This window comes from Palaemon carinicauda, chromosome 4 (assembly GCF_036898095.1).
Source record: "Palaemon carinicauda isolate YSFRI2023 chromosome 4, ASM3689809v2, whole genome shotgun sequence".
NCBI lineage: Eukaryota > Metazoa > Arthropoda > Malacostraca > Decapoda > Palaemonidae > Palaemon > Palaemon carinicauda.
The window spans coordinates 86,666,398-86,690,040 of record NC_090728.1 but is presented as its reverse complement, the minus strand read 5'-3'; the positions used below and the strand labels follow the sequence as shown (position 1 = coordinate 86,690,040).

Genomic DNA, 23,643 nt, shown 5'->3' with positions numbered 1-23,643 from the left:
TGTTGCGGGCGAGTGGCGGTAACCACAGTGGGTTGCGGAGGCTGACACACCATGTCAAAACACGGCAGCTTGTGGTAGCTCACGCACGGCAACGGAGTGCTCCGTGTGTCTGTGGGAGTCAGCATGCGTCTGGCAGGGTCGACTGCGCATGGGTGGAGGAGCTCTCACAACAAGAGTGTGGGAGCAGGCAGCCGCAGCGTCTGCTGGGTGCACAACCGTGGCAGGTTGTAGGCAAACGGGTGCATCGTCAACCTTCTCCGCAGTCGGAGTGTGGGAGCAGGCAACAACCAAAGCGGAGTGGTGGTGCGTGGTGGGGACTGCCGTGGGTTGCGGAAACTAACGCATCGCGTCAAAACACGGCAGCTTGACTCCACCTTCCCACTGCTGATGCGGTAGCTCACGCATGTCAACGGAGGGTGCCGCACGTCGGTTAACGTCAACATGCGTCTGGCAGGGTCGACTGCGCATCGGAGGTGGAGCTCTCCACAGCCGGAGTGTGGGAGCAGGCAGCCTCAGCGTGAGCTGGCCGCACAACCGTGGCAGGATGTAGGCTAACGGGAGCAGAGTCAACCTTCTCCGCACGAAACTCCTGCATAAGCGCAGCTAACTGAGTCTGCATAGACTGCAGTAAAGACCACTTAGGGTCTACAAAAGCGGCAACAGACGGAGCTACTGTCCGTTGTGACTGAGGGTCTAAAACAGCTGGTGCGGCAACAGACGGAGTTACTGCCTGTTGCGGTACCACCTTGCCTCTCTTGGGAGGTGTGCAGTCGTCGGATGACTGCAGCGAGTCCGAACTGACCCAGTGGCTACACCTGGGCCGTTGGACTTGCGCGGAAGGGACCGACTTGCACTTAAAAAGCTGCGAGATGTGGTCCATGGTTTCTTACGAGAAACCTCTTCCGCAGACGAGGAATAAATGGGCTCTCTCGTCTTTGTGTGGGTGGGGCGATCTTGGGTAGATACGCCCGAAACCACGGAGGGAAAAAAAACGTCTGTTCGTTGATCAAGGCCTGTGGAACTCATAAGTCGTTCGACATTACTGTACTTCTCCCCTGGGCTTGGGAGCTTGTAAGAGGTCCCGGACTAGGTGAACGACTGGCACGAACAGACAAACCCTCGGACGCAACACTGTAACACTTTGCGCATATCACTTTATCACTTTGATTTTCTGTTTTGCACTTATTTCACTGAAATCGAAACTTTAACTGATTTCTAGCTGAAACACGCAATCCTATCCTTCATTAAAAGGTAGTAATTGCGAACACAGTCGTACAATGCAACAGAAAACATAAATAAAGATAAAGAATTCAGTGGCTGGGAAAGAGACTAAACACTAGATCAAATAAACTACGTTTACAATCTCTCACCGCACATAGCCTGGGAACAAGAATAAAACCCTAGAAACGTTTTACCTTCTTCCCCTACAGCGACTAGGGAGGAGAGTAAAAAAAATGAGAACAACGTTACCAGCTTGAACGAAACGTTTATTCTCCTCTCTCTCCCTCCGTCTCTATCTCTCTCTCTCTTTCTCTCTTGATTTCGCACCTGAGAGAAGAGCCCAATTATATATCGTTAAAACATGTTATTTGCTAAAGGAAAAAACTGAAAGGTTTTCCAAATAAAAAGTTCCTTAATTTAGAATTTAAACCATTTAAGCTAAGAAAGAATGAACGAAACACCAGAATCGGTTTACTCTTACTGCAAAGTGAAACCGTGATACACTCTCTCTCTATCGTAACGATAGAGCGCATGTTGAACGTCCTGAACGTCAACAACTGCGTAGACTAAAAACTAAACGTTAGTTCATCTTTGAAAACAGTACGAGACTATCAAAGAAATTCTTTCATAAAACATTAAAATTTAAAAAGTATTAAATTCTTTAAAGGTTAAATACGATATAACGGGCTCAATGTTAATTAACTTCGGTTCCAAGTAAGGACCGCCTACTATCAGGAAAGGTCGCATATAAACAAACATAAAAATTTATTGTTATATGTTTATAATAAATGGAAAGTTAATCGAAGAGGCCTATAAAGGCGGAGAGATATAAAATATAGATCTATAACATGTTAAGCAAAATTACCAAAAACCTAAACACACTTCCGTCTAAGGGAAGGGTCGGCCATTTAAAAGTGAAAGAGAGTCCATACTCTCTTCGTCACCATAATTAAATCTATCCAAAACGAGTTCAAGTTTTGAGATGAAGATAAAACCCCTGCATAGCGAAAGCTCAAAACTGGAATAGTGTACTTCACCAAATCGTTGTGAAAACAAATCCAGTTAGTAACAGCGTATTTAGTAGGTCTTGCCGGTGGCACGACAGAGAGAAAATTTGGTTCTATGTTGACATCGAGTACTTGAGTACCTACTTGACAGATGGCGCTGTTGATGTACACCCCCACCTGTATAGCGATTGCTGGCGTATTCCGCCCGTAGGTTTTTCTGTCGGGCAGCAGAGCTGACAGCTATATGATCATCGGGTAAGTTTAATATTGAAAAATAAAAAATTAGCATTTGAGGGAAAATGGACCTCATGGCAATATATGGCATCTAAGCCAAAACCAATGTCATGCAAGTGGTAGACACACCATCCACCCACACTTTCCAACTATAAAGAACCAAACAAGTATCAACACTGTTCGACAATTTATAATTATGTAATAACTTTGCTGTTTGATCACTTACCCCTATAAAGGTATTCAGGGTCGAGGTCGACCCCTGAGGGGGGGTAAAAAAACGGGGAAGGAGGGAAGTTAGACGAAATTCAGTCCTAAAGCAGACAATGGCATGTAGACTAGTCACCCCTTGCAGGTCGATCACTTCCATATTCGAGACAGCTGATGATTTATGGAGAAAAAACAGGTTTTGAAAATGCTGTAGGGGTCGCAAACGACCCATCATACCTTTCCAGGGTTAAAACATTTAAGCTTTGAAAGAAGAATGAACAAAACGTCAGAATCGATTTACTCTTTCTGCAAAGTGAAACCGTGATACTCTCTCTCTCTATCGTAACGATAGAGCGCAAACTGCGTAGCATAAATAAACTAAACGTTAGTTCATCTTTGAAACAGTACGAAGACTATTCAAAGAAAATCTTTCATAAAATATCTACTAAAAAATATTCATTTAATAAGTTTTAAATCATTAGCTCTGTAAAAGTTATTTACGATTGAAAGGGCTCAACGTTGTTTAACTTCGGTTTCCAAGTTAGGACCGCCTACTCTCAGGAAAGGTCGCATATAAACAAATCATTAAAATTTATCTTGATGTTTATTATAAATGGAAAGCTAATCGAAGAGGCCTAATAAAGGCGGTTGAGATATAAAATATATAGAGGAAAAATGTTATTTTCATTAGTAAAATAAATTTTTGAATATACTTACCCGATGATCATGTAGCTGTCAACTCTGTTGCCCGACAGAAATCTATGGTCGGGATACGCCAGCGATCGCTATACAGGTGGGGGTGTACACAACAGCGCCATCTGTGAGTAGGCACTCAAGTACTTCTTGTCAACAAGAACTCAATTTTCTCCTCGGTCCACTGGTTCTCTATGGGGAGGAAGGGCGGGTCCTTAAATTCATGATCATCGGGTAAGTATATTCAAAAATTTATTTTACTAATGAAAATAACATTTTTCAATATTAATCTTACCCGATGATCATGTAGCTGATTCACACCCAGGGTGGTGGGTGGAGACCAGCATACATGTTAACAAAGAAGCTAAGTATCCCGTATCTTATTTTAGCCGTTATTCAAAATAACAAACATAAAATAAATAAGTACCTGGTAAGGAAGTCGACTTGAACCATTACTCTGCCTTTTAAAGTACGTCTTCCTTACTGAGCCTAGCGATCCTCTTAGGATGCTGAGCGACTCCTAGGTGCTGAAGTATTAAGGGCTGCAACCCATACTAAAGGACCTCATCACAACCTCTAATCTAGGCGCTTCTCAAGAAAGAATTTGACCACCCGCCAAATCAACCAGGATGCGGAAGGCTTCTTAGCCTTCCGGACAACCCAGAAATATTTCAAGAGAAAGATTAAAAAGGTTCTGGAATTAGGGAATTGTAGTGGTGGAGCCCCCACCACTACTGCACTCGTTGCTACGAATGGTCCCAGAGTGTAGCAGTTCTCGTAAAGAGACTGGACAGTCTTAAAATAAAAGACGCGAACACTGATTAGCTTTTCCAAAAGGTTGCGTCGAAAATATTTTGCAGAGATCTATTTCATTAAAAGGTCACGGAAGCTGTGATAGCTCTAACTTCGTGTGTCCTTACCTTCAGCCAAGCTTGGTCTTCCTCATTCAGAAGGGAATGAGCTTCTCGTATTAACAGTCTGAAAATAATAGGATAAAGAATTCTCTGACATAGGCAAAGATGAATTCTTAAACTGAACACCATAAAGCTTCAGACGGGCCCCATAAAGGTTTTTAAAATAGAACTTAAGAGCTCTACAGGACATAATACTCTTTCTAGTTCATTTCCAACCATATCGATAAGTTTGGAATAACGAACGATATTGGTCAAGGCCGAGAAGGCAGCTCGTGTTTGGCTAGAAAACCAAGATGTAGAACATGTAGCCGTTTCGGATGAAAATCCGATGTTCTTGCTGAAGGCATGAATCTCACTGACTCTTTTAGCTGGTAAAGCATATCAGGAAAAGAGTCTTAAAGGTGAGATCTTTCAGGGAGGCTGATTGAAGTGGTTCGAACCTGTCTAACATAAGGAATCTTAGAACCACGTCTAAATTCCAACCAGGTGTAACCAAACGACGCTCCTTCGTGGTCTCAAAAGACTTAAGGAGGTCCTGTAGATCTTTTATTGTTAAAAAGATCTAAGCCTCTGTGACGGAAGACTGATGCCAACATGCTTCTGTAACCCTTGAAAGTGGGAGCTGAAAGAGATCGCTCTTTTCTCAGATATAAGAGGAAGTCAGCTATTTGAGTTACAGAGGTACTGGTCGAGGATACGGATACTGACTTGCACCAGTTTAGGAAGATTCCCCACTTCGATTGGTAGACTCTAAGGGTGGATGTTCTCCTTGCTCTAACAATCGCTCTGGTTGCCTCCTTCGAAAAACCTCTAGTTCTCAAGAGTCTTTAGATACTCTGAAGGCAGTGAGACGAAGAGCGTGGAGGCCTTGGAGTACCTTCTTACGCGTGGCAGACGTAGCAGGTCCACCCTTAGGGGAAGAGTTCTGGGAACGTCTACTAGCCATCGAAGTACCTCGGTAAGTTATTCTCTCGCGGGCCAGAGGGAAGCAACTAGTGTCAACTTTGTCCCAACGTGAGAGGCGAACTTCTGCAGTCCCTTGTTGACAAACTAGAACGGAGGGAATGCATATAGATCTAGATGAGACTAATCTAGTAGAAAGGCATCTAAAAGAACCACTGCTGGGTCTGTTGAGAGCCTCTTGGACATCGAGGTTGCGAAGAGATCTATGGTTGGATGGCCCCAGGTGACCCAAAGTCTCTTGCATACATCTCTGTGGAGGGTCCAATTATGTTGGAATTATTGTCCCTTCCTACTGAGACAAACTGCTAAGACATTCAAGTTGCCTTGGAAGAAATTTGTTACTAGTGAAAAGTCTAGACCTGTTGAACAGGAGAGGAGGTCACTAGCGAACTCGCACCATGTCAGAGAGTAGGTCCCTCCTTGCTAGGAGATGAACATCAAAGCAGGGAGTTGTCCGTGTTGACCTCCATTACTTTGTCTTGAAGGAGAGACCTGAAGCTTTTCCAGGTCAGACTTACTGCCAGAAGCTTCTTGCAGTTAAAATGCATTGTCCTTTGACGCGAGTTCCATAATCCCGAGCATTCCCTACCGCCTAAGGTCGCACCCCAGCCTACGTCCGATGCGTCTGAGAAGAGAACGTGGTTGGGAGTCTGAACAGTCAGGGGAAGACCCTCTCTAAGGTTGATAAAGTCCTTTCCTCAGGTTAGACCAGACTTATCTTCCGGAAACCGGGATCGAGACCGCTTCTAGCGTCTTGTCCTTTTCCAGTGAAGAGCTAGATGAAACCGAAGAGGACGGAGGTGTAGTCTTCCAAGTGACACCAAATGCACCACGGATGACAGTGTCCTAACCAGACTCATCCACATCCTGACAGGGCCGTATTCCTTCTTCAGCATCTTCTGGATGGATAGCAGGGCTGGGGATTGATCTTCTTGTTCAGCCATGTCCTCATCAGAGGGTTCCTCATCCGAAACTGATGAGGAAACGGCAACGGAGTGGGCAACGTCTGACTCGCTGAATCCGGTCGCACTGGTGGATGCGTGACGGAGCCGGACACAAGATCATGGTACTGCTGCACAATCTGTGAACTGTCAACCATGGGGAAGCGAGGAAGTACAGCGACAACTCGAAACTGTCTAGACTGTCTGGGTAGTACAGACAACCCCTTATCGGGTTGCTGAGGTTGCCGCACTGCGTCACAACAAGTCACCTCTGCTGGTTGTTGAACGTCTTCCCAGTGACACACTGAACGTCCACAACCACCTCCGAGAGTAGCATAACATCAACGTGCGACTGGCAACCCACACTGGGTCGCACCGGTGGAGGAACCATCTCAACTGGCGGACGTGAGTAGGATACCTCAGCGTCAACAGGGCGTACAACCAACCGGTAGGAAGGTCGTTGGCAAGAAGGGTCTTCTCCGTAAAAAATCCTCTATCAAGGACTAAGCTTGGACTGCATGTCTTGCAACAAAGCCCAAGGTCTATGGGAGCAGGTGTGGCAACAGACGGGGTTAGCGACTGAAGCGGAACCATTTACCCTCCCTGGAAGCATGTTATGCTTAAATAAAAGTCCATAGGAGGCTAAGCAGCTTAAGGCTCCTCTCCAAATGACAGAGTCCTCAAGGGAATATCAGAAGGAGGGAGAACAGCACTTTCTCATCTACAGGAACCATATCCGAGAAAAGCTAGGTTCTCTCAGTGAGGGTTTCACTGGTGCAAAAGCAGCAGACCAGAAGGCAACGTTATGAAACTGCTTGACAGTCTGTGAACTGTCAAAAACTGAACTGTCAACCACAACAGGAGCGTGAGGACATACAGCACTGGTGTATAAGCAGACCAGAAGGCAACGTCATGTAACTGTATGACAGTCTGTGAGTTGGCAACAACCAAAGTTGTGTGGGGAAGCCTCAACTCCTGACTGACTAGCTTGCTGCTGGCGAGTGGCGGTAACCACAGTGTGTTGCGGAGGCTGACACACCGTGTCAAAACACGGCAGCTTGTGGTAGCTCACGCACGGCAACGGAGTGCTCTGTGTGTGGGAGTCATCATACATCTGGCAGGGTTGACTGTGCATGGGTGGAGGAGCTCTCACAACAAGAGTGTGAGAGCAGGAAGCCATGCCGGGCGCACAACCGTGGGAGGTGTAGGCCCACGGGTGCATCGTCAACCTTCTCCGCAGTCGGAGTGTGGGAGCTGGCAACAACAAAAGCAGAGTGCTGGTGCGTGGGAGGGGCTGCGGTGGGTTGAGGAGCATGCGGTATGGTATGCGGAGCATGCTGTAAGGTATGCGGCTCATGCTGCATGGTATGCGGAGCATGCTGTAAGGTATGCAGAGCATGCTGCATGGGCTGCGGAGAAAGCCGCATAGTGCTGGAACCCGGCAGCTCTACAGAACCTTCCCACTGCTGATGCGGTAGCTCACGCATGTTAGCAGATGGTGCAGCAAGAACATGCGTCTGGCAGGGTGGACTGCGCATCGGTGGTGGAGCTCTCACAGGTGGAGGGTGGGAGCAGGCAGCCGCAGTATCTGCTGAGCGCACAACCTCGGCGGGTTGTAGGTTAACAGGTGCATTGTCAACCTTCCAGCACGATACTCCTGCATGAAGGAGCAAGCTGAGACTGTATAGTCTGCAGCATGGACCACTAGGGTCTATGAAAGACAACAACAAACGGAGCTACTGTCCGTTGTGACTGAGGGTCTAGAACAGCTGGTGCGGCAACAGACGGAGTTACTGCCTGTTGCGGTACCACCTTGCCTCTCTTGGGAGGTGTGCAGTTGTCGTACTGCAGCGAGTCCGAACTGACCCAGTGGCTACACCTAGGCCGTTGGACTTGCGCGGAACGGACCGACTTGCACTTAAAAGCTGCAAGATTTGGTCCATGGTTTCTGCGAGAAACCTCTTCCGCAGACGAGGAATAAATGGGCTCTCTCGTCTTTGTGTGGGTGGGGTGATCACGTCGGCAACGTGTATAGATACACCCGAAACCACGGAGGGAAACGTCTGTTCGTCGATCAAGGCCTGTGGAACCCATAAGTCCTTCGACATTACTTCTCCCCTGGGCTTGGGAGCTTGTAAGAGGTATCGGACTAGGTGAACAACTGGCACGAACAGACGAACCCTCGAACGCAACACTGTAACACTTTGCGCATATCACTTTATCACTTTTGATTTTCTGTTTGCACTTATTTCACTGAACTCGAAACTTTAAGTGGTTTGTACCTGAAACACGCAATCCTATCCTTCATTAAAAGGTAGTAATTGCGAAAACAGTATTACAATGTATCAGAAAAACATAATGAAAGATAAAGAATTCAGTGGCTGAAAAAGAGACTAAACACTAGATCAAATAAACTACGTTTAAAATCTCTCACCATATAAAGCCTGGGAACAAGAATAAAACTCTAGAAACGTTTTACCTTCTTCCCCTATAGCGACTAGGGAGAAGAGCAAAAAACGAGAACGTTACCCGCTTGAACGAAACGTTTATCCTCCTCTCTCTCCCTCCGTCTCTATCTCTCTCTCTCTCTCTCTTGACTTAGAACCGGAGAGATGAGCCCAATTATATATATCGTTAAAACATATTATTTGTTAAAGGAAAAAAACTGAAAGGTTTCCCAAATAAAAAGTTCCTTTATTAGAATTAAAACCATTTAAGCTAAGAAAGAATGAACGAAACGCTAGAATCGGTTTACTCTTACTGCAACGTGAAACCGTGAAATACTCTCTCTCTATCGTAACGACAGAGCGCAAGTTGAACGTTCTGAACGTCAACAACTGCGGAGACTAAACAAAACGTTAGTTCAACTTTGAAAACAGTACGAGACTATCAAAGAAATTCTTTCAAAAACATTAAAATTAAAATAGCATAAATTCTTAACAGGAAAAACGATATGACGGGCTCAATGTTAATTAACTTCGGTTCCAAGTAAGGACCGCCTACTATTAGGAAAGGTCGCATATAAACAAACATAAAAATTAATTTTTATAAGTTTATAATAAATGGAAAGTTAATCGAAGAGGCCTATAAATGGCGGAGAGATATAAAATAAATCTATAACTTTGTTGAGCAAAATTACCAAAAACCTAAACACACTTCCGTCTAGGGTGGGTCATAAAAAGTGAAAGAGTCTATACTCTCTTCGACACCAACACTTCCGTCTAAGGGAAGGGTCGGCCATTTAAAAGTGAAAGAGAGTCCATACTCTTTTCGTCACCATAATAAAATCTATCCAAAACGAGTTCAAGTTTTGAAATGAAGATAAAACCCCTGCATAGCGAAAGCTCAAAACTGGAATAGTGTACTTCACCAAAAAGTTGTGAAAACAAATCCAGTTAGGGACGGCGTATTAGTAGGTCTTGCCGGAGGCACGACAGAGGAAAAATTGAGTTCTTGTTGACAAGAAGTACTTGAGTACCTACTCACAGATGGCGCTGTTGTGTACACCCCCACCTGTATAGCGATCGCTGGCGTATCCCGACCGTAGATTTCTGTCGGGCAACAGAGTTGACCGCTACATGATCATCGGGTAAGATTAATATTGAAAATCTATAATTAATTTATAACGTGATAAGATAATTGCTAAAAGCCTAAAACACACTTCCGTACTAAGGGAAGGGTCGGCCATTTAAAAGTCAAAGAAAGTCCAAAAAACAATCCAAAGTCATCAAAAATTAAATCTATCCAAAAACGAGTTCAAGATTTAAGTTGAAGATAAAACACCTGCACTGCGAAAGCTCAAAACAAAATGAAGTACTGTACTTCACCACATATGTTGAGAAAACTCCAGGTTCTACAGCGAGTAATGATACGTCTTGTCGTCAAGGTCGACAGAGAAGAATTGAAGGGTTTGTTTACATGCAAGAGTGGTATCTGGCCGATAGTTGGCGCTGGTGGGCACACCCGCAACCTTCATAGCGATCGCTCGCGAGTTTTTAAGTGTGTTTTCTGTCGAGCCGCTGAGTAGCAGCTATTATATATTCACCGGCTAAGTTAAATATTTAAAAATATAAAGTTAAAAAGATCAGTGACTGGGGAGGAGACTAAAACTAGTTCACTAAGGACTACGTTTTCAATCTCTCACCGTACAGTGCCTTGGGATGAGAATAAAAACTAAAACGTTTTATCATCTCTCCCCGTACAGAGACTTGGGACGAGAGTAAAAAATCTGAAGCGAGAACAACGTTACTCACTCCCAAACTCCTTGTACAGAGACTTGGGACGAGAATAAAGATCGGATCGTTCTCTCTATCTCTCTCTCTCTCTTGTCACTCACAAGAGAATGGCTCACTCACTCTTCGTCAATAACAGGTTATTTGACTAAAGGAAAAAACTAAAAGGACTAAGAAATTGAAAATTAACATGTTCCTTTAAATTAGTATCTAAAAAAACTTCAGTTTGTAAGAAGAATGAACAAAACGTCAAAATCGATTTACTCTTTCTGCAAAGTGAAACCGTGATTCTCTCTTTCTCTATCATAACGTTAGAGCGCAAACTGCGTAGCATAAATAAACCAAACGTTAGTTCATCTTTGAAAAACACAGAGACTATTCAAAGAATAAATTTCTTAAAATATTCATCTCATCAATCTAAACAAAAATAAAAGTTGAATGGGTTCAACGTTGTTTAACTTCGTTTTCCAAGTCAGGACCGCCTACAAAGAATAGGCAAAGGCCGCTTATAAACAAAAACATAAAATTTATCTCGGTGTTTAGTATAAATGGAAAGCTAATCGAAGAGGCCTAATAAAGGCGGGTGAGATATAAAATATAGAGGTAAATCTATAAATATCAACAATAATTTATAAAGTGATAAAATAATTACTAAAAGCCTTTAACACACTTCCGTACACTGAGGGAAGGGTCGGCCATCTTTTCTCTATGGAAAAACCAGAGCGAGATTAAAAAAAAAAAAGCAAGGGCAAAAACTTTTCCTCTCCTTTCAAAAGCATTTCTTTTGAAGATAGTATTGAATAATCCAACACGGCGAAAGCAATAAAACCAAAACCAAGTACTTCACCAATCGGTAGAAACTTGAGGTTAAGCGCGAGCGGAACCAATGTTGTCTGGACCACCGACAGAAAAGAACTGGTTTGGTTGAGAAGTATATGCGGTATCTGGCCGATAGTCGGCGCTGGTGGGCACACCCGGCAGCCTTCATGGCGATCGCTCGCGAGTTTTTGGAATCTGTCGACCGTCGGAGACGTCAGCTATTTATATATTCACCGGCTAAGTTTAATATTTAAAAATATATGGTTCATGTATTTGGCTAGAAATTAAAGTATCATACATTGAGGTACGGCTTATTCGGATCGTGGCTGATTCGGACCAGAGTTATTCGAACCGTGGCTTATTCGGACCATAGCTGATTCGGACCTGTATTAAGGCTGATTCGGCCCTTCATGGTAGGTTGATTCGGACCTTATATAAACACTTGTTACTGAGCTACATATAATGTAAAACTAAAGCAAAAGTAACCAGTGTTAAGCAACTTTGGCCACCGTGGATGAGGAAAAATAACCCAATACAACCCAAAGTAACTCATGATTTACTCCTTCACTTACACATATTAGGATCTTACACACACATATATATAGGCACACTTCTTTAGAAGCTGGCCAGTTGTAATCTGATGAGAACGTGGATTTATAATGTATCTTCGAAGTAGGGGACGTATCGTATTTCAATTTTTGTAATCCATATATAGAACCAATCAAATCAGTGGTCTATTACAATTATTTTAACACGAACCTATTACATGCTAGCATTCCAGCATGTGAAGCCATAGGGTTAACGTCCTCCGACATACTCTATAATTGGAATGGACAGGTTATGTGAAGAGTCAGACAAGAACTAAATTACATATCAAGAATGGGGAAAATATATAAAGATATGCACCAATGTACGTGTGGACTCTAACCACTAAACTCCTGGTTACAAGGCGACTACATACGCAAGCCACTCGGCTCTGAAGGTTTGTGAATACTTGTCTCTAACGCACAGAGTTATATGTATCTAAAACTCTGTGGTCTAACGGCGGTTATTATGAATCACCCAAATTAACTAAACGTAACCCAAACCATCTCGTAATGAAACGGTTATGGGCCTCTTTGTCAAAGGAAACTTTGTGTTTGTGTTCGAATCACTCAAAATAGCCTAGAAAATGGTCCGAATAAGCCTTACTAATTATCCGAATCAGCCTAAATACATGGTCTGAATCAACCAAGACTAACGTCCGAATCTGATCCGAATTAGCCATGGTCCGAATCGGCCGGCATTCCATACATTTACCCAGAATACATATTTTCGTGTAGTAAATACTGTAGGCTAATGTGATTTCACTGAATTTAGCTTAATTTCATTGCAACCAAACAGAACAACCCCTTCGACTAGCTTCTTTGAGGAATGAAGTTGGCCGAACTGTTTATTCTGTTAGTTTGCAATTGGAATGAAGATCAAATTCGGTTAAATCACGTATTTACTACAGGAAAACATATATTTTCTGTTCGGATTAATTCCCTGACAATAAGTAAAACTTTAGGTAATTTTGTATATTATTACATCGTGGGACTACGCACAAGAAATATATGATTTCCTATAGCAAATAACGAGATTTAACCGATTTTGATGACCATTTCAATCGCAAACAAACAGATCAACCAATTCGGTTAGTTATAAGTTGACGAATTGGTTGATGTTATTACGGATGAAATTAATGAGAAAACCAGTTAAATCACGATATCTACTATAGGAAATCATATATTTCCTGTACGAAATCACACAATGAAATACAATACAAATGAACCATATAAATATTAAGACTGTGGACATATATACTGAGTTAAAATATATAAACAACAGATGACGGGGACGATAACATTAGCAACGTTACCAATGGTTGACAGAACTACCAACGATGACGAATGGTACACAGTGTTACCAACGGAACGATGACATTACTAGAGGTAGAAACAAATTTTTCCATACGAAAACTAAATAATACTACCATAAAACTATTACACAATAAATATAGAGTACCAAAAGGCCACAGAACCTAACAAACCCACCTAACCTTGCCTAGAAGTACCCCGGTCACAAAACACATATAATAAGAATGGGGGAATGACTTACCTTGATACACAGTACTACCAACGGAAACGAATGGTACACAGAACTACCAACGACACGATGGCATTACTAGAGCTAGAACTGCTAAATATCTCCTCAGATATATACAATAATTACTCCATATAACTGGTACGAAATATATAAAAAGTACAGAAAGGCCACAGAACCTAACAAACCCACCTAACCTTGCCTAGAAGAACCCCGGTCACAAAACACGAATAATGACTATTGAGGAATGACTTACTTTTATGAAGAAAACGTCGAAACTTGCTGGACTTGGAAGGAAGAGACAAAAGCGCACGACACTAGGGGCAGTTTAAACGTTGAGGAATAACATTGTGAGATTTAAGAAAATGGTCAACATAACCTGAATTATCAACAAAATCACCATGGAATATAGCCACTGCTTTTAGATACGGAATGCTGCAACCGGTACAAGTTTCTATAATATGTTCCATCTCAAAATACGGGGAAAAAAACGCACTAGTAACGAAGGACGAGTAACTAGGTCAAAGGTTAAAACGGGAAAGGCAGGGGAACAATGGGTCGGAAAACAGCCCATACAGAGATAAAGGAAGGGGGGGGGTAGGGAGATATCTGAATAGGCCTAGTGATGATTGGATAAGGGAAAAACAACGAACAAAAGAGTGAAAACATGAATGAACTAAATACGAAAACTAAAACCAATATAGGAAGGGAAAATGGAATGAATGATAAATAATATTGAATGGGAATAAAAAATGAGAAAATAACACTAATAAAAAGAGTAAAAGGGGGAGTGGAAACTCCTGCGCAGGGGGGGATATATGCGCAGATCGGAAACTGATGAAACGAACGTACGTACAAAGGTGGGGCGAACAAACAAACGAACAAATGGGTGCTAATGTTAGCATGAAACGATAACATTTGATCTACATCAGGTATGGAATGCTAACATTTAATCTACATCAGGCGTTGGCAGCACTGGTTACTGTATTACTACAAGAAATAACCTTTGAAACGGCTCCTCCCAAATATATCCAGGTATACTGATTTGTCTTTTTCTACGGTTATAATAAATACCAGAAAGAAATGTATAGAGAAGAAAAGGACTGAATTACGGTTATATATCGGTTCCCCAGTATGTTTTCCCCACCCAAAACCCCGAGTGCCCACTGGGGGTCCCCCATTATCGACGGATATAGATGTATATATATTTCTGTAACTATTCATTTGCGACGGGAACGAGTGTTATTTTCGAAGGGAGCGTAATTTTTCCTATAAGAAAAAGTAGTTGGAATACTAGGATACATTGAGATGTAATAATATACAATGAAACCAAACTGTACCCATTTTCGAAAAAACGGGAGTCTTTCCACATGTTCCACATTTTTTGTGGGGGGTCCCGTGTATTACTATAACAATACCGAAAATAATCATATTTTGTTTTAGAAAATGGTGATGCTGCTTGCTACTGAAGTAGTACCTTGACGTTCAGAACATCACAATATACACTGTTAATCCTTATTTTGTTCATAAATCGTTTGTTGCATTATTCTATAATTTACCGCAGATTACACTAAACTTAGACAGGGTTACACAGTACATCCATGAATGCAATGACTAAGTTTGTTTGCTCTGCATTGAAGTAAATCACAAGAAAATTCTCTGATAGAAATAGTTATGCTTACTTGTCATGGTCTTTATGAGATCCTCCTGAAGACACTAAAGCCGTAAGCTGTTGTCTGATTTGCACAGCAAAAGCCATTGCGATTTAGAGACGAAAACTTTGCACGAAAATCTAAGAGGTTTGATGTTCCTCGTTGGTCTCTGCACAACACTGTGATTGTGGGCACACTACTAGATGATGCGTAGTCGGTGCAAAGAGCTGAAATCTGCAGAAATCTATTATCATTAGTTACCACCTCCTACACACACAGAACAGCTTGCATACTTTTACTTCCTATTTCTATGACCTTTCAAATATACATTTTTAGTTGGGGTTTATAATTTTTCTATTTCTATGTTATTATTTCTAAATTTCCTTTACTCATTACAGTTAAAAATATGCTCAGTAGTATTCTCTGCCTCCCTACACAACACACAAAGCCTATCATTATCATTCATGTTTCTATAATTTTCTTTTAATTCTAACGTATTTAACCTTGTTTTCATAACTATTGCGGCTTCATTCGTGTTAAGTTCTCCTATGTAACGTCTTCTACCATTACTATTAACAAACCTCAGTTTGGTCATCTCTGCTTTCTTTTCTCTTATTTCTCTTAATTTCACTTACCAATTTTCTATTTCATTTTTGAGTTCTTGCTTTTTATACTTTCTTACTTCTTCAATTTTAATTGCATATTTCTATTTTACTTTTCCCCAATATTCCCCATATGGTTCGCTTATTTGATCTTCCACTAACTCCTTAACTAGCCGTATGTCCTTTGATGCTATGATTTTATGATATAGCATCATCTTTTTATACTATATTCTATTTCCAACTGACCATATTCCTGTTTCTACTATTAGCCCCCAGTATGGTATAGTAGCAACCTGTTCAAATATTCCTTTCATAATTTTGTACTGTATACTCTTATTTCTTTCATTCCCTTTTTTTTTCTATTTCACCCTATGTCTCAATATTTGCAAACATTGTAGGTACTACTACTGTCTCATATATCTTTATTCTCACTAGCAATGCCAAATCTCCTACTTTGTTACTGTCTCCATACTTCCTAAATTCCTGTACAGTCAGCGTCAAATCTGATACAACAAATTGAAAAATGCATCGTACGTAGTGCTTTAGAAACTCGTGGGATGTTGCCGGTTAGTATATTTTATTCCAGTTACTGTCATCTTTATATGATAATAAGTATCAATGATTAACTAAAGAACCATTTCCTTAGTGAATGGTCAGTGTTAACTCTATAATTGCTTATTAAAAAAAAAATAATTTCCCCATAGAAACATATGCGCCTCTCAATGTGTGATATCGAGCTTTCACCATTCAGTGACAGCAGCAACCACCAAGTGCATGACCATTGGCCTAATGTGACTGTAAATTACTTTTACAGCACTATATCGAAAACTATCATGATTTTGTTTTGCAATCCACAAAGAAGTTTAGCATTTGATTAAATTAGATACAATTAAGACTCCAGTTGGTGTGAGAATAAATCTAAATACAAGTTATATATACTTACTTTTATTTTAAGGGGTTTATTTCTCGCCCTCCATCAGACACTAAGAGTCTGTTCAGGCGGGCATTGATGTGTGAAAATAATTTCTTTCCAGTTTATATTTTGCTCTGTATCTTTTCAGTTATTCGCTAGCATTTGTATTCAGGCTTAATAGTTTTCTGATCACTATTATAACACTTTCCAAAGAGATAAGTCTTCAGGTTTTTCTTGAAAGCTGCCACATTTATTGCTATTCTTGACATCAAGTGGAAGGTCGTTGAAGAGTCTCGGTGCAGCATAACAAAAAGTTCTTCCTCCTATTGCAAGATTCACACTAATTTCGAATAGTCTATATGGGTCATCAGCATGTCTAACTCTTACAGCAGCGCTAGTAGCTTGAGGGTAGTGTTGTATGATGCCTTGCAGAATACATGTGTGAAACCTTAAATGATAACTTTGTGTACGCCACCTAGCGGCTAATAAAGTAGTTGATTTCCTGTCCTCTAAGTTTTGTGTTTGTCTTCAGTTCCTGGCTCCCCTAAAATGTAATATGGTGGCAGCGACTGAGTGATTTACAGGCCAAACGAACTATCAATGTGTGAATAAGATCCCAGCCATCTTTCTCAATGACTTAGAGGCCCTGCCATCACACCTAGCCACTGTGGCAGACCATCAACCACCCCAGATCCTGGACCGTGTGAGTTTTATGGATGCCGCCATCTTAAAAAACCTGAACATTTGGCTTCAGTGACCTTTCTATACTTGTGTTTACCTGTGAACTGTGACATTCTTAGTCCCTGAAGATGGGGGATGATGACCCAGGTGTGGTAGGGGGCAACCCAACATATGTATTCACAAATGACTTGATGGGCATAAAGCCATCCAGCTTTGATTGGCAAGGTTCCAACTTGCCACATTCATTCAAAACTTTCAGAAGATATTGCGAACTGATCCTTGCCACTCCCACCTACACTTGCAAACAGGGGCCAGAGATAGTAAACTACATACTCCTCTGGATGGGGCCTCAAGCGGTAGAGATTTTTGACAACTGGACTCACCTCACGGATGAACAACGTTCCAGTCCGACCGATGTGTGGGAAGCGTTTGTTAACTACTTTGAGCCCAAGTCAAACTTTAGGCTCGCCCGTTTCCAACTGTGCGAACTCATACAGCGGCAGGAGGAGCCGATTGACAGCTATATCAACCGTCTCAAGGTGCAGGCTCAACGATGCAATTTTGAAGGAAACAATCTTAAAGATAACCTCATCAACCAGGTTATCAAAGGTACAGCACATGTCGCAGTAAGAAAAAAGCTCTTGGACCAAGATCCGAAACAACTCACACTTGACAAAGCAATCGATCTTGCGAGAACTTTTGAGGCAACGCAGGCCCAGCTACAACAATTGGGGCACGTCAACAAATCCATCGACTCCCTTCAGAAGGCGAAGTTGAGACACAAGAGCCGTCCGAAAGCAAAAAACTGTTTTTTCTGTGGCAGAAAACCGCAAACCGCATGACCGCAAGGACTGTCCCGCCGTAGACGATATGTGTAAACTGTGTTCGAAAACGGGTCACTGGGCAAAGGCTTGTCAAAACACTAAGCGAGCCCGTTCTAAGTCTAGTGTACGCTCCAAACCTCAGAATAGCCGATCGCAGTCAAGCGCAAATGCGAACCAATCACAGCCAAAGCCGCAACAGCGATTCGACCGCCAAGTTAGTGCCGTGAATACGTACGACCTGAGCAGTGACTTTGAAAGCATGTCTTTCAACGCAGTGAACAATGATGCCAACAGATCGGAAGCTTACGCATCGCTAAAAATCGAGCCGTACCCTGATCGCACGACAAACTTGCGTGGGAAGGTCGACACCGGTACGCAGAGTAACATCCTTCCACTCAGGTCATTCCGTAACATATTCCCTCGCTATGTCAACTCGGATGGCATCCCGACATCTACAACTCCGTCCAAGACGACGCTCACCGCCTACAACGGAACCGTCATCCGCCAGCACGGTACCCTCGTACTGCCGTGCAAATTTGCCGAAAATAAATGGGCGAACTGTGAGTTTTATGTGGCCGAGACCGATGGTCCTGTTATTTTTGGTTTACCCATGTGCACGAAACTCGGTCTAGTCACGCTTAACTGTGCCGTTACTCAATCCGACAGTAGTGTGTGTTATACCTCATTGGAAGACATGAAAAGACACTTCCCTGACCGGTTCGAGGGTGTCGGTAAATTCAGTTCTGAGCAGAAACTAACTCTGAAGGATGACGCAAACCCAGTAAGACACCCGCCGAGACGAGTGCCCATTCAACTACGCGAGCAGATCAAAAGCGAACTCGATCGTATGGTGGGTCTTGAAGTAATCCGTCCCGTAGCGGAACCCACCGATTGGGTGTCCAGTATTACATATGTGACAAAACCCGATGGATCTCTCAGAATATGCTTGGATCCAAAAGACCTCAACAGTGCTCTAAAGAGAGGTCAACACCACATGCCGACTGTGGAAGAACTAACACATGTTTTTGCTGGTGCAACAGTTTTCAGAAAGCTCGATGAAAAGCATGGCTACTGGTGCATCCCACTCGACCATGACAGCCAGATGCTGACCACATTCAAGAGCCATTCGGGAGGTACTGCTTCCGAAGGCTCCCCTTTGGACTCAACGTAAGTCAGGATCTGTTTCAGCGAGCGATGGACGAGATTTTACATGGGCTACCCGGCGTTGTGTCGATTGCGGACGATATTATTGTATACGCATCCACACCAGCAGAGCATTCCGAGTGACTATCCACACTTTTCAATCGAGCTAGAGAGAGAGGACTCGTGTTCAACCCCGCGAAATGCGCGATATCCGTGTCAGAGGTATAATTCTTTGGCAACATCTATTCCAAAAGTGGAGTCCGACCTGACCCAGTCAAGGTCCAAGCCATCGCTCAGCTCAAAGCGCCGACTTCCATCAGTGAACTACAATCGTTCCTCGGAATGGCGAACCATCTGGCACCATTCGTACCCAACCTAAGTGACCACACCGCCCCGCTGCGCAAGTTACTTCAAAAGGACATTGATTTCCAGTGGCATCCTGAACACGACGAAGCTTTCATGTCTGTAAAACAGCTTATCTGCCGAGCAGGATCTCTCACTTACTTTGACCCGTCAAAGCCGTCTGTAATCCAAGTAGACGCGAGTCAAGAAGCCCTTGGTGCAGCATTACTTCAAGATGGCCAACCTATTGCTTTTGCATCGAAAAGTCTTATAGACACCGAAATGCGCTACGCCAACATTGAACGTGAACTATTGGCATGCGTCTTCAGTGCCGCACGTTTCCATACATACATTTACGGCAAACCATTTGTCATCGAGTCTGATCACAAACCACTCGAAATGATCAGTAAGAAGAACTTAACTGCCGCCCCAGCACGGCTGCAATGGATGCTCCTGCGTCTTCAGCACTACGATTACTGTAAAGTACAAACCCGGGAGGGAGATGACTTTGCCCGACAGCTTATCGCGACTCCCAAAACACGGTGCCGACAAGCCGATAGACTTGAATGTCAAAGTGTGCTATGTACAGTTCAGCAACAACAAGCTAGCGAAACTCAGAGGCGCAACAGCTAGTGACGACGAACTCGTACTACTGCAGAAGTATATCATCAGCGGATTTCCCGAGAAGCATAGAGACTTGCCTGCCGAGATCCGTAAATATTGGCCATATCGCGATGAACTTAGTATCGAAAACGGTCTTACGATCAAGGGTGAACAGCTCATGGTCCCGGAAAGTCTGCGTACACAGTACCTCGGAACTATTCATGAAGGTCACCAAGGCATCACGCGATGTCAGGCCCGTGCGCAGATGTGTTTATTCTGGCCAGGTATTAACCGCGATATCGAACAACCCGTCAATCAGTGCCAACAATGCCAGACATTCCAAGCCTCACAACCCAAGGAGCCCATGGAAGCCATCACTCCAAACCTCCCGAACCAACCGTGGCACACCCTCGGTATGGACTCGTTTACCGTAAATGACCGGAACTATGTGATTATCGCCGACTACTACTCCAAGTTTCCCGTCATTCACCAACTAAGTGTTGACTCAACAAGCAGAACAGTCACTCAGCTGACTAGCAGCACATTCTCGTTATTTGGTATACCCAGTACGATCATCACCAATAATGGTCCGCAGTTTATCGGACAACCCTTCCAAGACTTGCTCAAATCGTACAACGTTACGCATATAAGCAGCTCCCCGTTACATCCGAAATCCCATGAATTTATCGAGCGTGCCATCCATAGCGTGAAAGCACTTATCTGTAAATCTGCAGAGGACACAGATAGGGCAATGTTAGACTACCGTACGACACCCCTTGGTCCTCAGCTCCCGTCACTCGCGGAAATTCTCTTCCGACGGAAGCTACAAACAACCCTGCCCGCATGCAACCGCACACCTAGCGATAACAAGTTTGACGAATATCAAGCAAGTAGGCAGGAAGCGAGCCAAGAATGATACAATGATCACAGCAAGGAGTTGCCTGAACTCCTACCAAACCAACCTATCTTCTACCAGGACGCCGCTCGCAAAACGTGGTCTCCCGGTACCGTCATTGGATATGGCCCAGAGCCAAGATCTTACACCATCACTTGTGACAACACCGGCCGAGCTCTACGTCGAAATCGTGAGCTCTTGCGTCCGCGTCATGTCACATTCTCCGATTCCCCGAGTAGCCCTGTTTGGCTCGGAAACACCACTGAGGATGACGCATGGCCAACGGAACCGCAAACTCTTCCTGAGACAACAGCAGCTCAGACCATCCCCGCTGGAAATGTCACCACACCGTCTAAGGTTTTGCCAGCTCAAACTGGAGGCCGAACATCAGCAACCAATCAACAACCAACCCGCCACTCTAACAGACTGACGAAACCTACCCAACGACTTATCACACAAATATAAATCTGTAGGCACTGAGCTATTTATACTGATGGCAGAATAAACCATCATTGATGGCCAGTCAGCTGGCATGGATAGTCTACCCCATCCAGCCAGTAAATACTATGTTTTTTTTTTTTTACTATACTGTATAAGAATTGTGTACTAATTGAACTTTTGACCTTAATATGTCTTACCCATAAATCATGATCATCTTCCTCTGTCAAATGAATCTAGAAAGTATTAACTAAGGTACAAAAATATTTCCTGATAATATTTTGAATTGAAACCCTGTAAACCACATTCAGTTAATTTGTATTATCCACATAATTCCCCGGAGAATTTTGCATTTGGTTATCATGTCCTTTACATGATACTCTCCCAGAGATTTTGCATTTTATGGTATTGACCAAGTTTTGATATTTTTGTTCCTTTCCAAGGAAGGGGGATGTTGTATGATGCCTTGCAGAATACATGTGTGAAACCTTAACTGATAACTTTGTGTACGCCACCTAGCGGCTAATAAAGTAGTTGATTTCCTGTATTCTAAGTTTCGTGTTTGTCTTCAGTTCCTGGCTCCCCTAAAATGTAATAGGTAGGGGACCAAGCAATCACGAAGATGTTTAGGCTTATCAATTGTAAGTGCCTTGTGAGTCAATAAACAAATCTTAAATTCAATTCTAGCCTTAACAGGTAACCAATGTAGATCAATCAGTGCAGGAGTTATTCTCTCCCGAAATTTAATGCCTTTTATCAGTCCAGCCGTCCGGTTTTGCACATTTTGAAGTTTTCTTAGTAGTGTATTGGGCAATTTATAGTACAGAGAATTGCAATAATCAAGCCTTGATATTACGTGACTCATCACTAAAATTTTTGTACTGCTCTCTGATAAATGTTTTTTAATAAAGGCTATGTTTCTCAAGTGATAGTTACACACTTTAACTGTATTCACTATTTGATCCCTCATTGACAAATTACAATCTATCAGTACACCCAAATTTTTCACAACAGGCACAATCCTAACATCAGCGTCACCAATTTTTATACTTTGAAATAACTGGTAATTCTTCAAAGCCACCTTTGTGCCAAAAAACATACAATCTGTTTTATCATAATTTAATTTAAGATTTATCCTCTGCATCCATGTTTTTATTTCAGTCATTATCTCATCAATTTTCTTCTTTGTATCTTGTGTTGTTAAAATTGAAAGGTATAACTGAGTATCATCTGCATATAGTTTAAAGCCCACTTTTTGTTTTTTCAAGATATGTGATAGCTCGATAGCATATATGTTGAACAAAATAGGGCCCAGAACACTACCCCGTGAGACACCTTTCATAAGAATTCTCTCACTAATTCGGTTTCCAGAAACTTCTATAATAGTCTTCCTGTTCGTTAAGTAGCATCGCAAAAATTCCAGTGCTTTCTCAGTCACTCCAGTGGACTTCTAAGTCGTCAAGTAAGTACTCGTGCTCAATAGTATCGAAGGCAGCACTAAGATCTAACATAATCAAAATTCCACACTTTCCCTCATCAAGAAGACCTATCATATCATTCATTATTAAGCATAAGGTAGTTTCTGTAGAGTGATTAGCTCTGTAGGCCGATTGATTTTCCTGGAATACCTCTAACTCATCAATATGCGTCCATAATTGCTCACTTATGATTTTTTCAATAAGCTTCGACATGTAGGATAAATTTGAAATGGGCCTGTATGAATTTAGTTCGTTTACATCACCTTTTCCTTTGTATATTGGTTTGATCAACGCAGTTTTTTCACAGCTAGGAAAACTGGATTGTGATATACTTAGGTTAATTATATTTAGGTAAATATCATATACAACTTGCTTGTTTGGAGCTTCACTTATTGAACTATTTGGGAAAGGGTCGTTTCCACAATATGTATTCTTCATCTCTCTCATAACCTTTAATAAGTCACGCATATTTATTTCCTTAAATTATTTTAACTTCTTACCCTCCTTCACTGGCATAACTGACTGTCCTTCTGGCTGATTTTGGGGGAAACCTCTATAAATTTTATCAATTTTTTTCATTGAAGAATATAGCAAATTTCTCTGCACAGACATTTTCAGGCAAGACATTTTTTCTTTAATCCCATCAAATCATCTAAGTTTTTTGTGAAACTCCCTCATGTTATTAGTTTTTTTTTCACTTTCGCCATTGTAGAATTT

The 23,643-nt window shown here is 42.4% G+C and overlaps 2 protein-coding genes across 2 annotated transcripts in view; one reads left to right on the top strand and one right to left on the bottom strand.

Moving 5' to 3' along the window:
• Positions 1-15,203, bottom strand: part of CSN4 (COP9 signalosome subunit 4) — a 296,826-nt gene extending 281,623 nt beyond the window's left edge. The window contains exon 1 of the mRNA XM_068371437.1: positions 15,038-15,203. Coding sequence (XP_068227538.1) covers positions 15,038-15,114 — 77 coding nt within the window. The 5' untranslated portion in view covers positions 15,115-15,203. The remainder of the gene's footprint in view (positions 1-15,037) is intronic.
• A 2,870-nt stretch (positions 15,204-18,073) lies between these two features.
• Positions 18,074-19,198, top strand: LOC137639555 (uncharacterized). Its single transcript, XM_068371819.1, has one exon. It carries the CDS (start codon positions 18,074-18,076, stop codon positions 19,196-19,198), a length of 1,125 nt encoding a protein of 374 aa, XP_068227920.1.
• Positions 19,199-23,643: the final 4,445 nt, after the last annotated feature.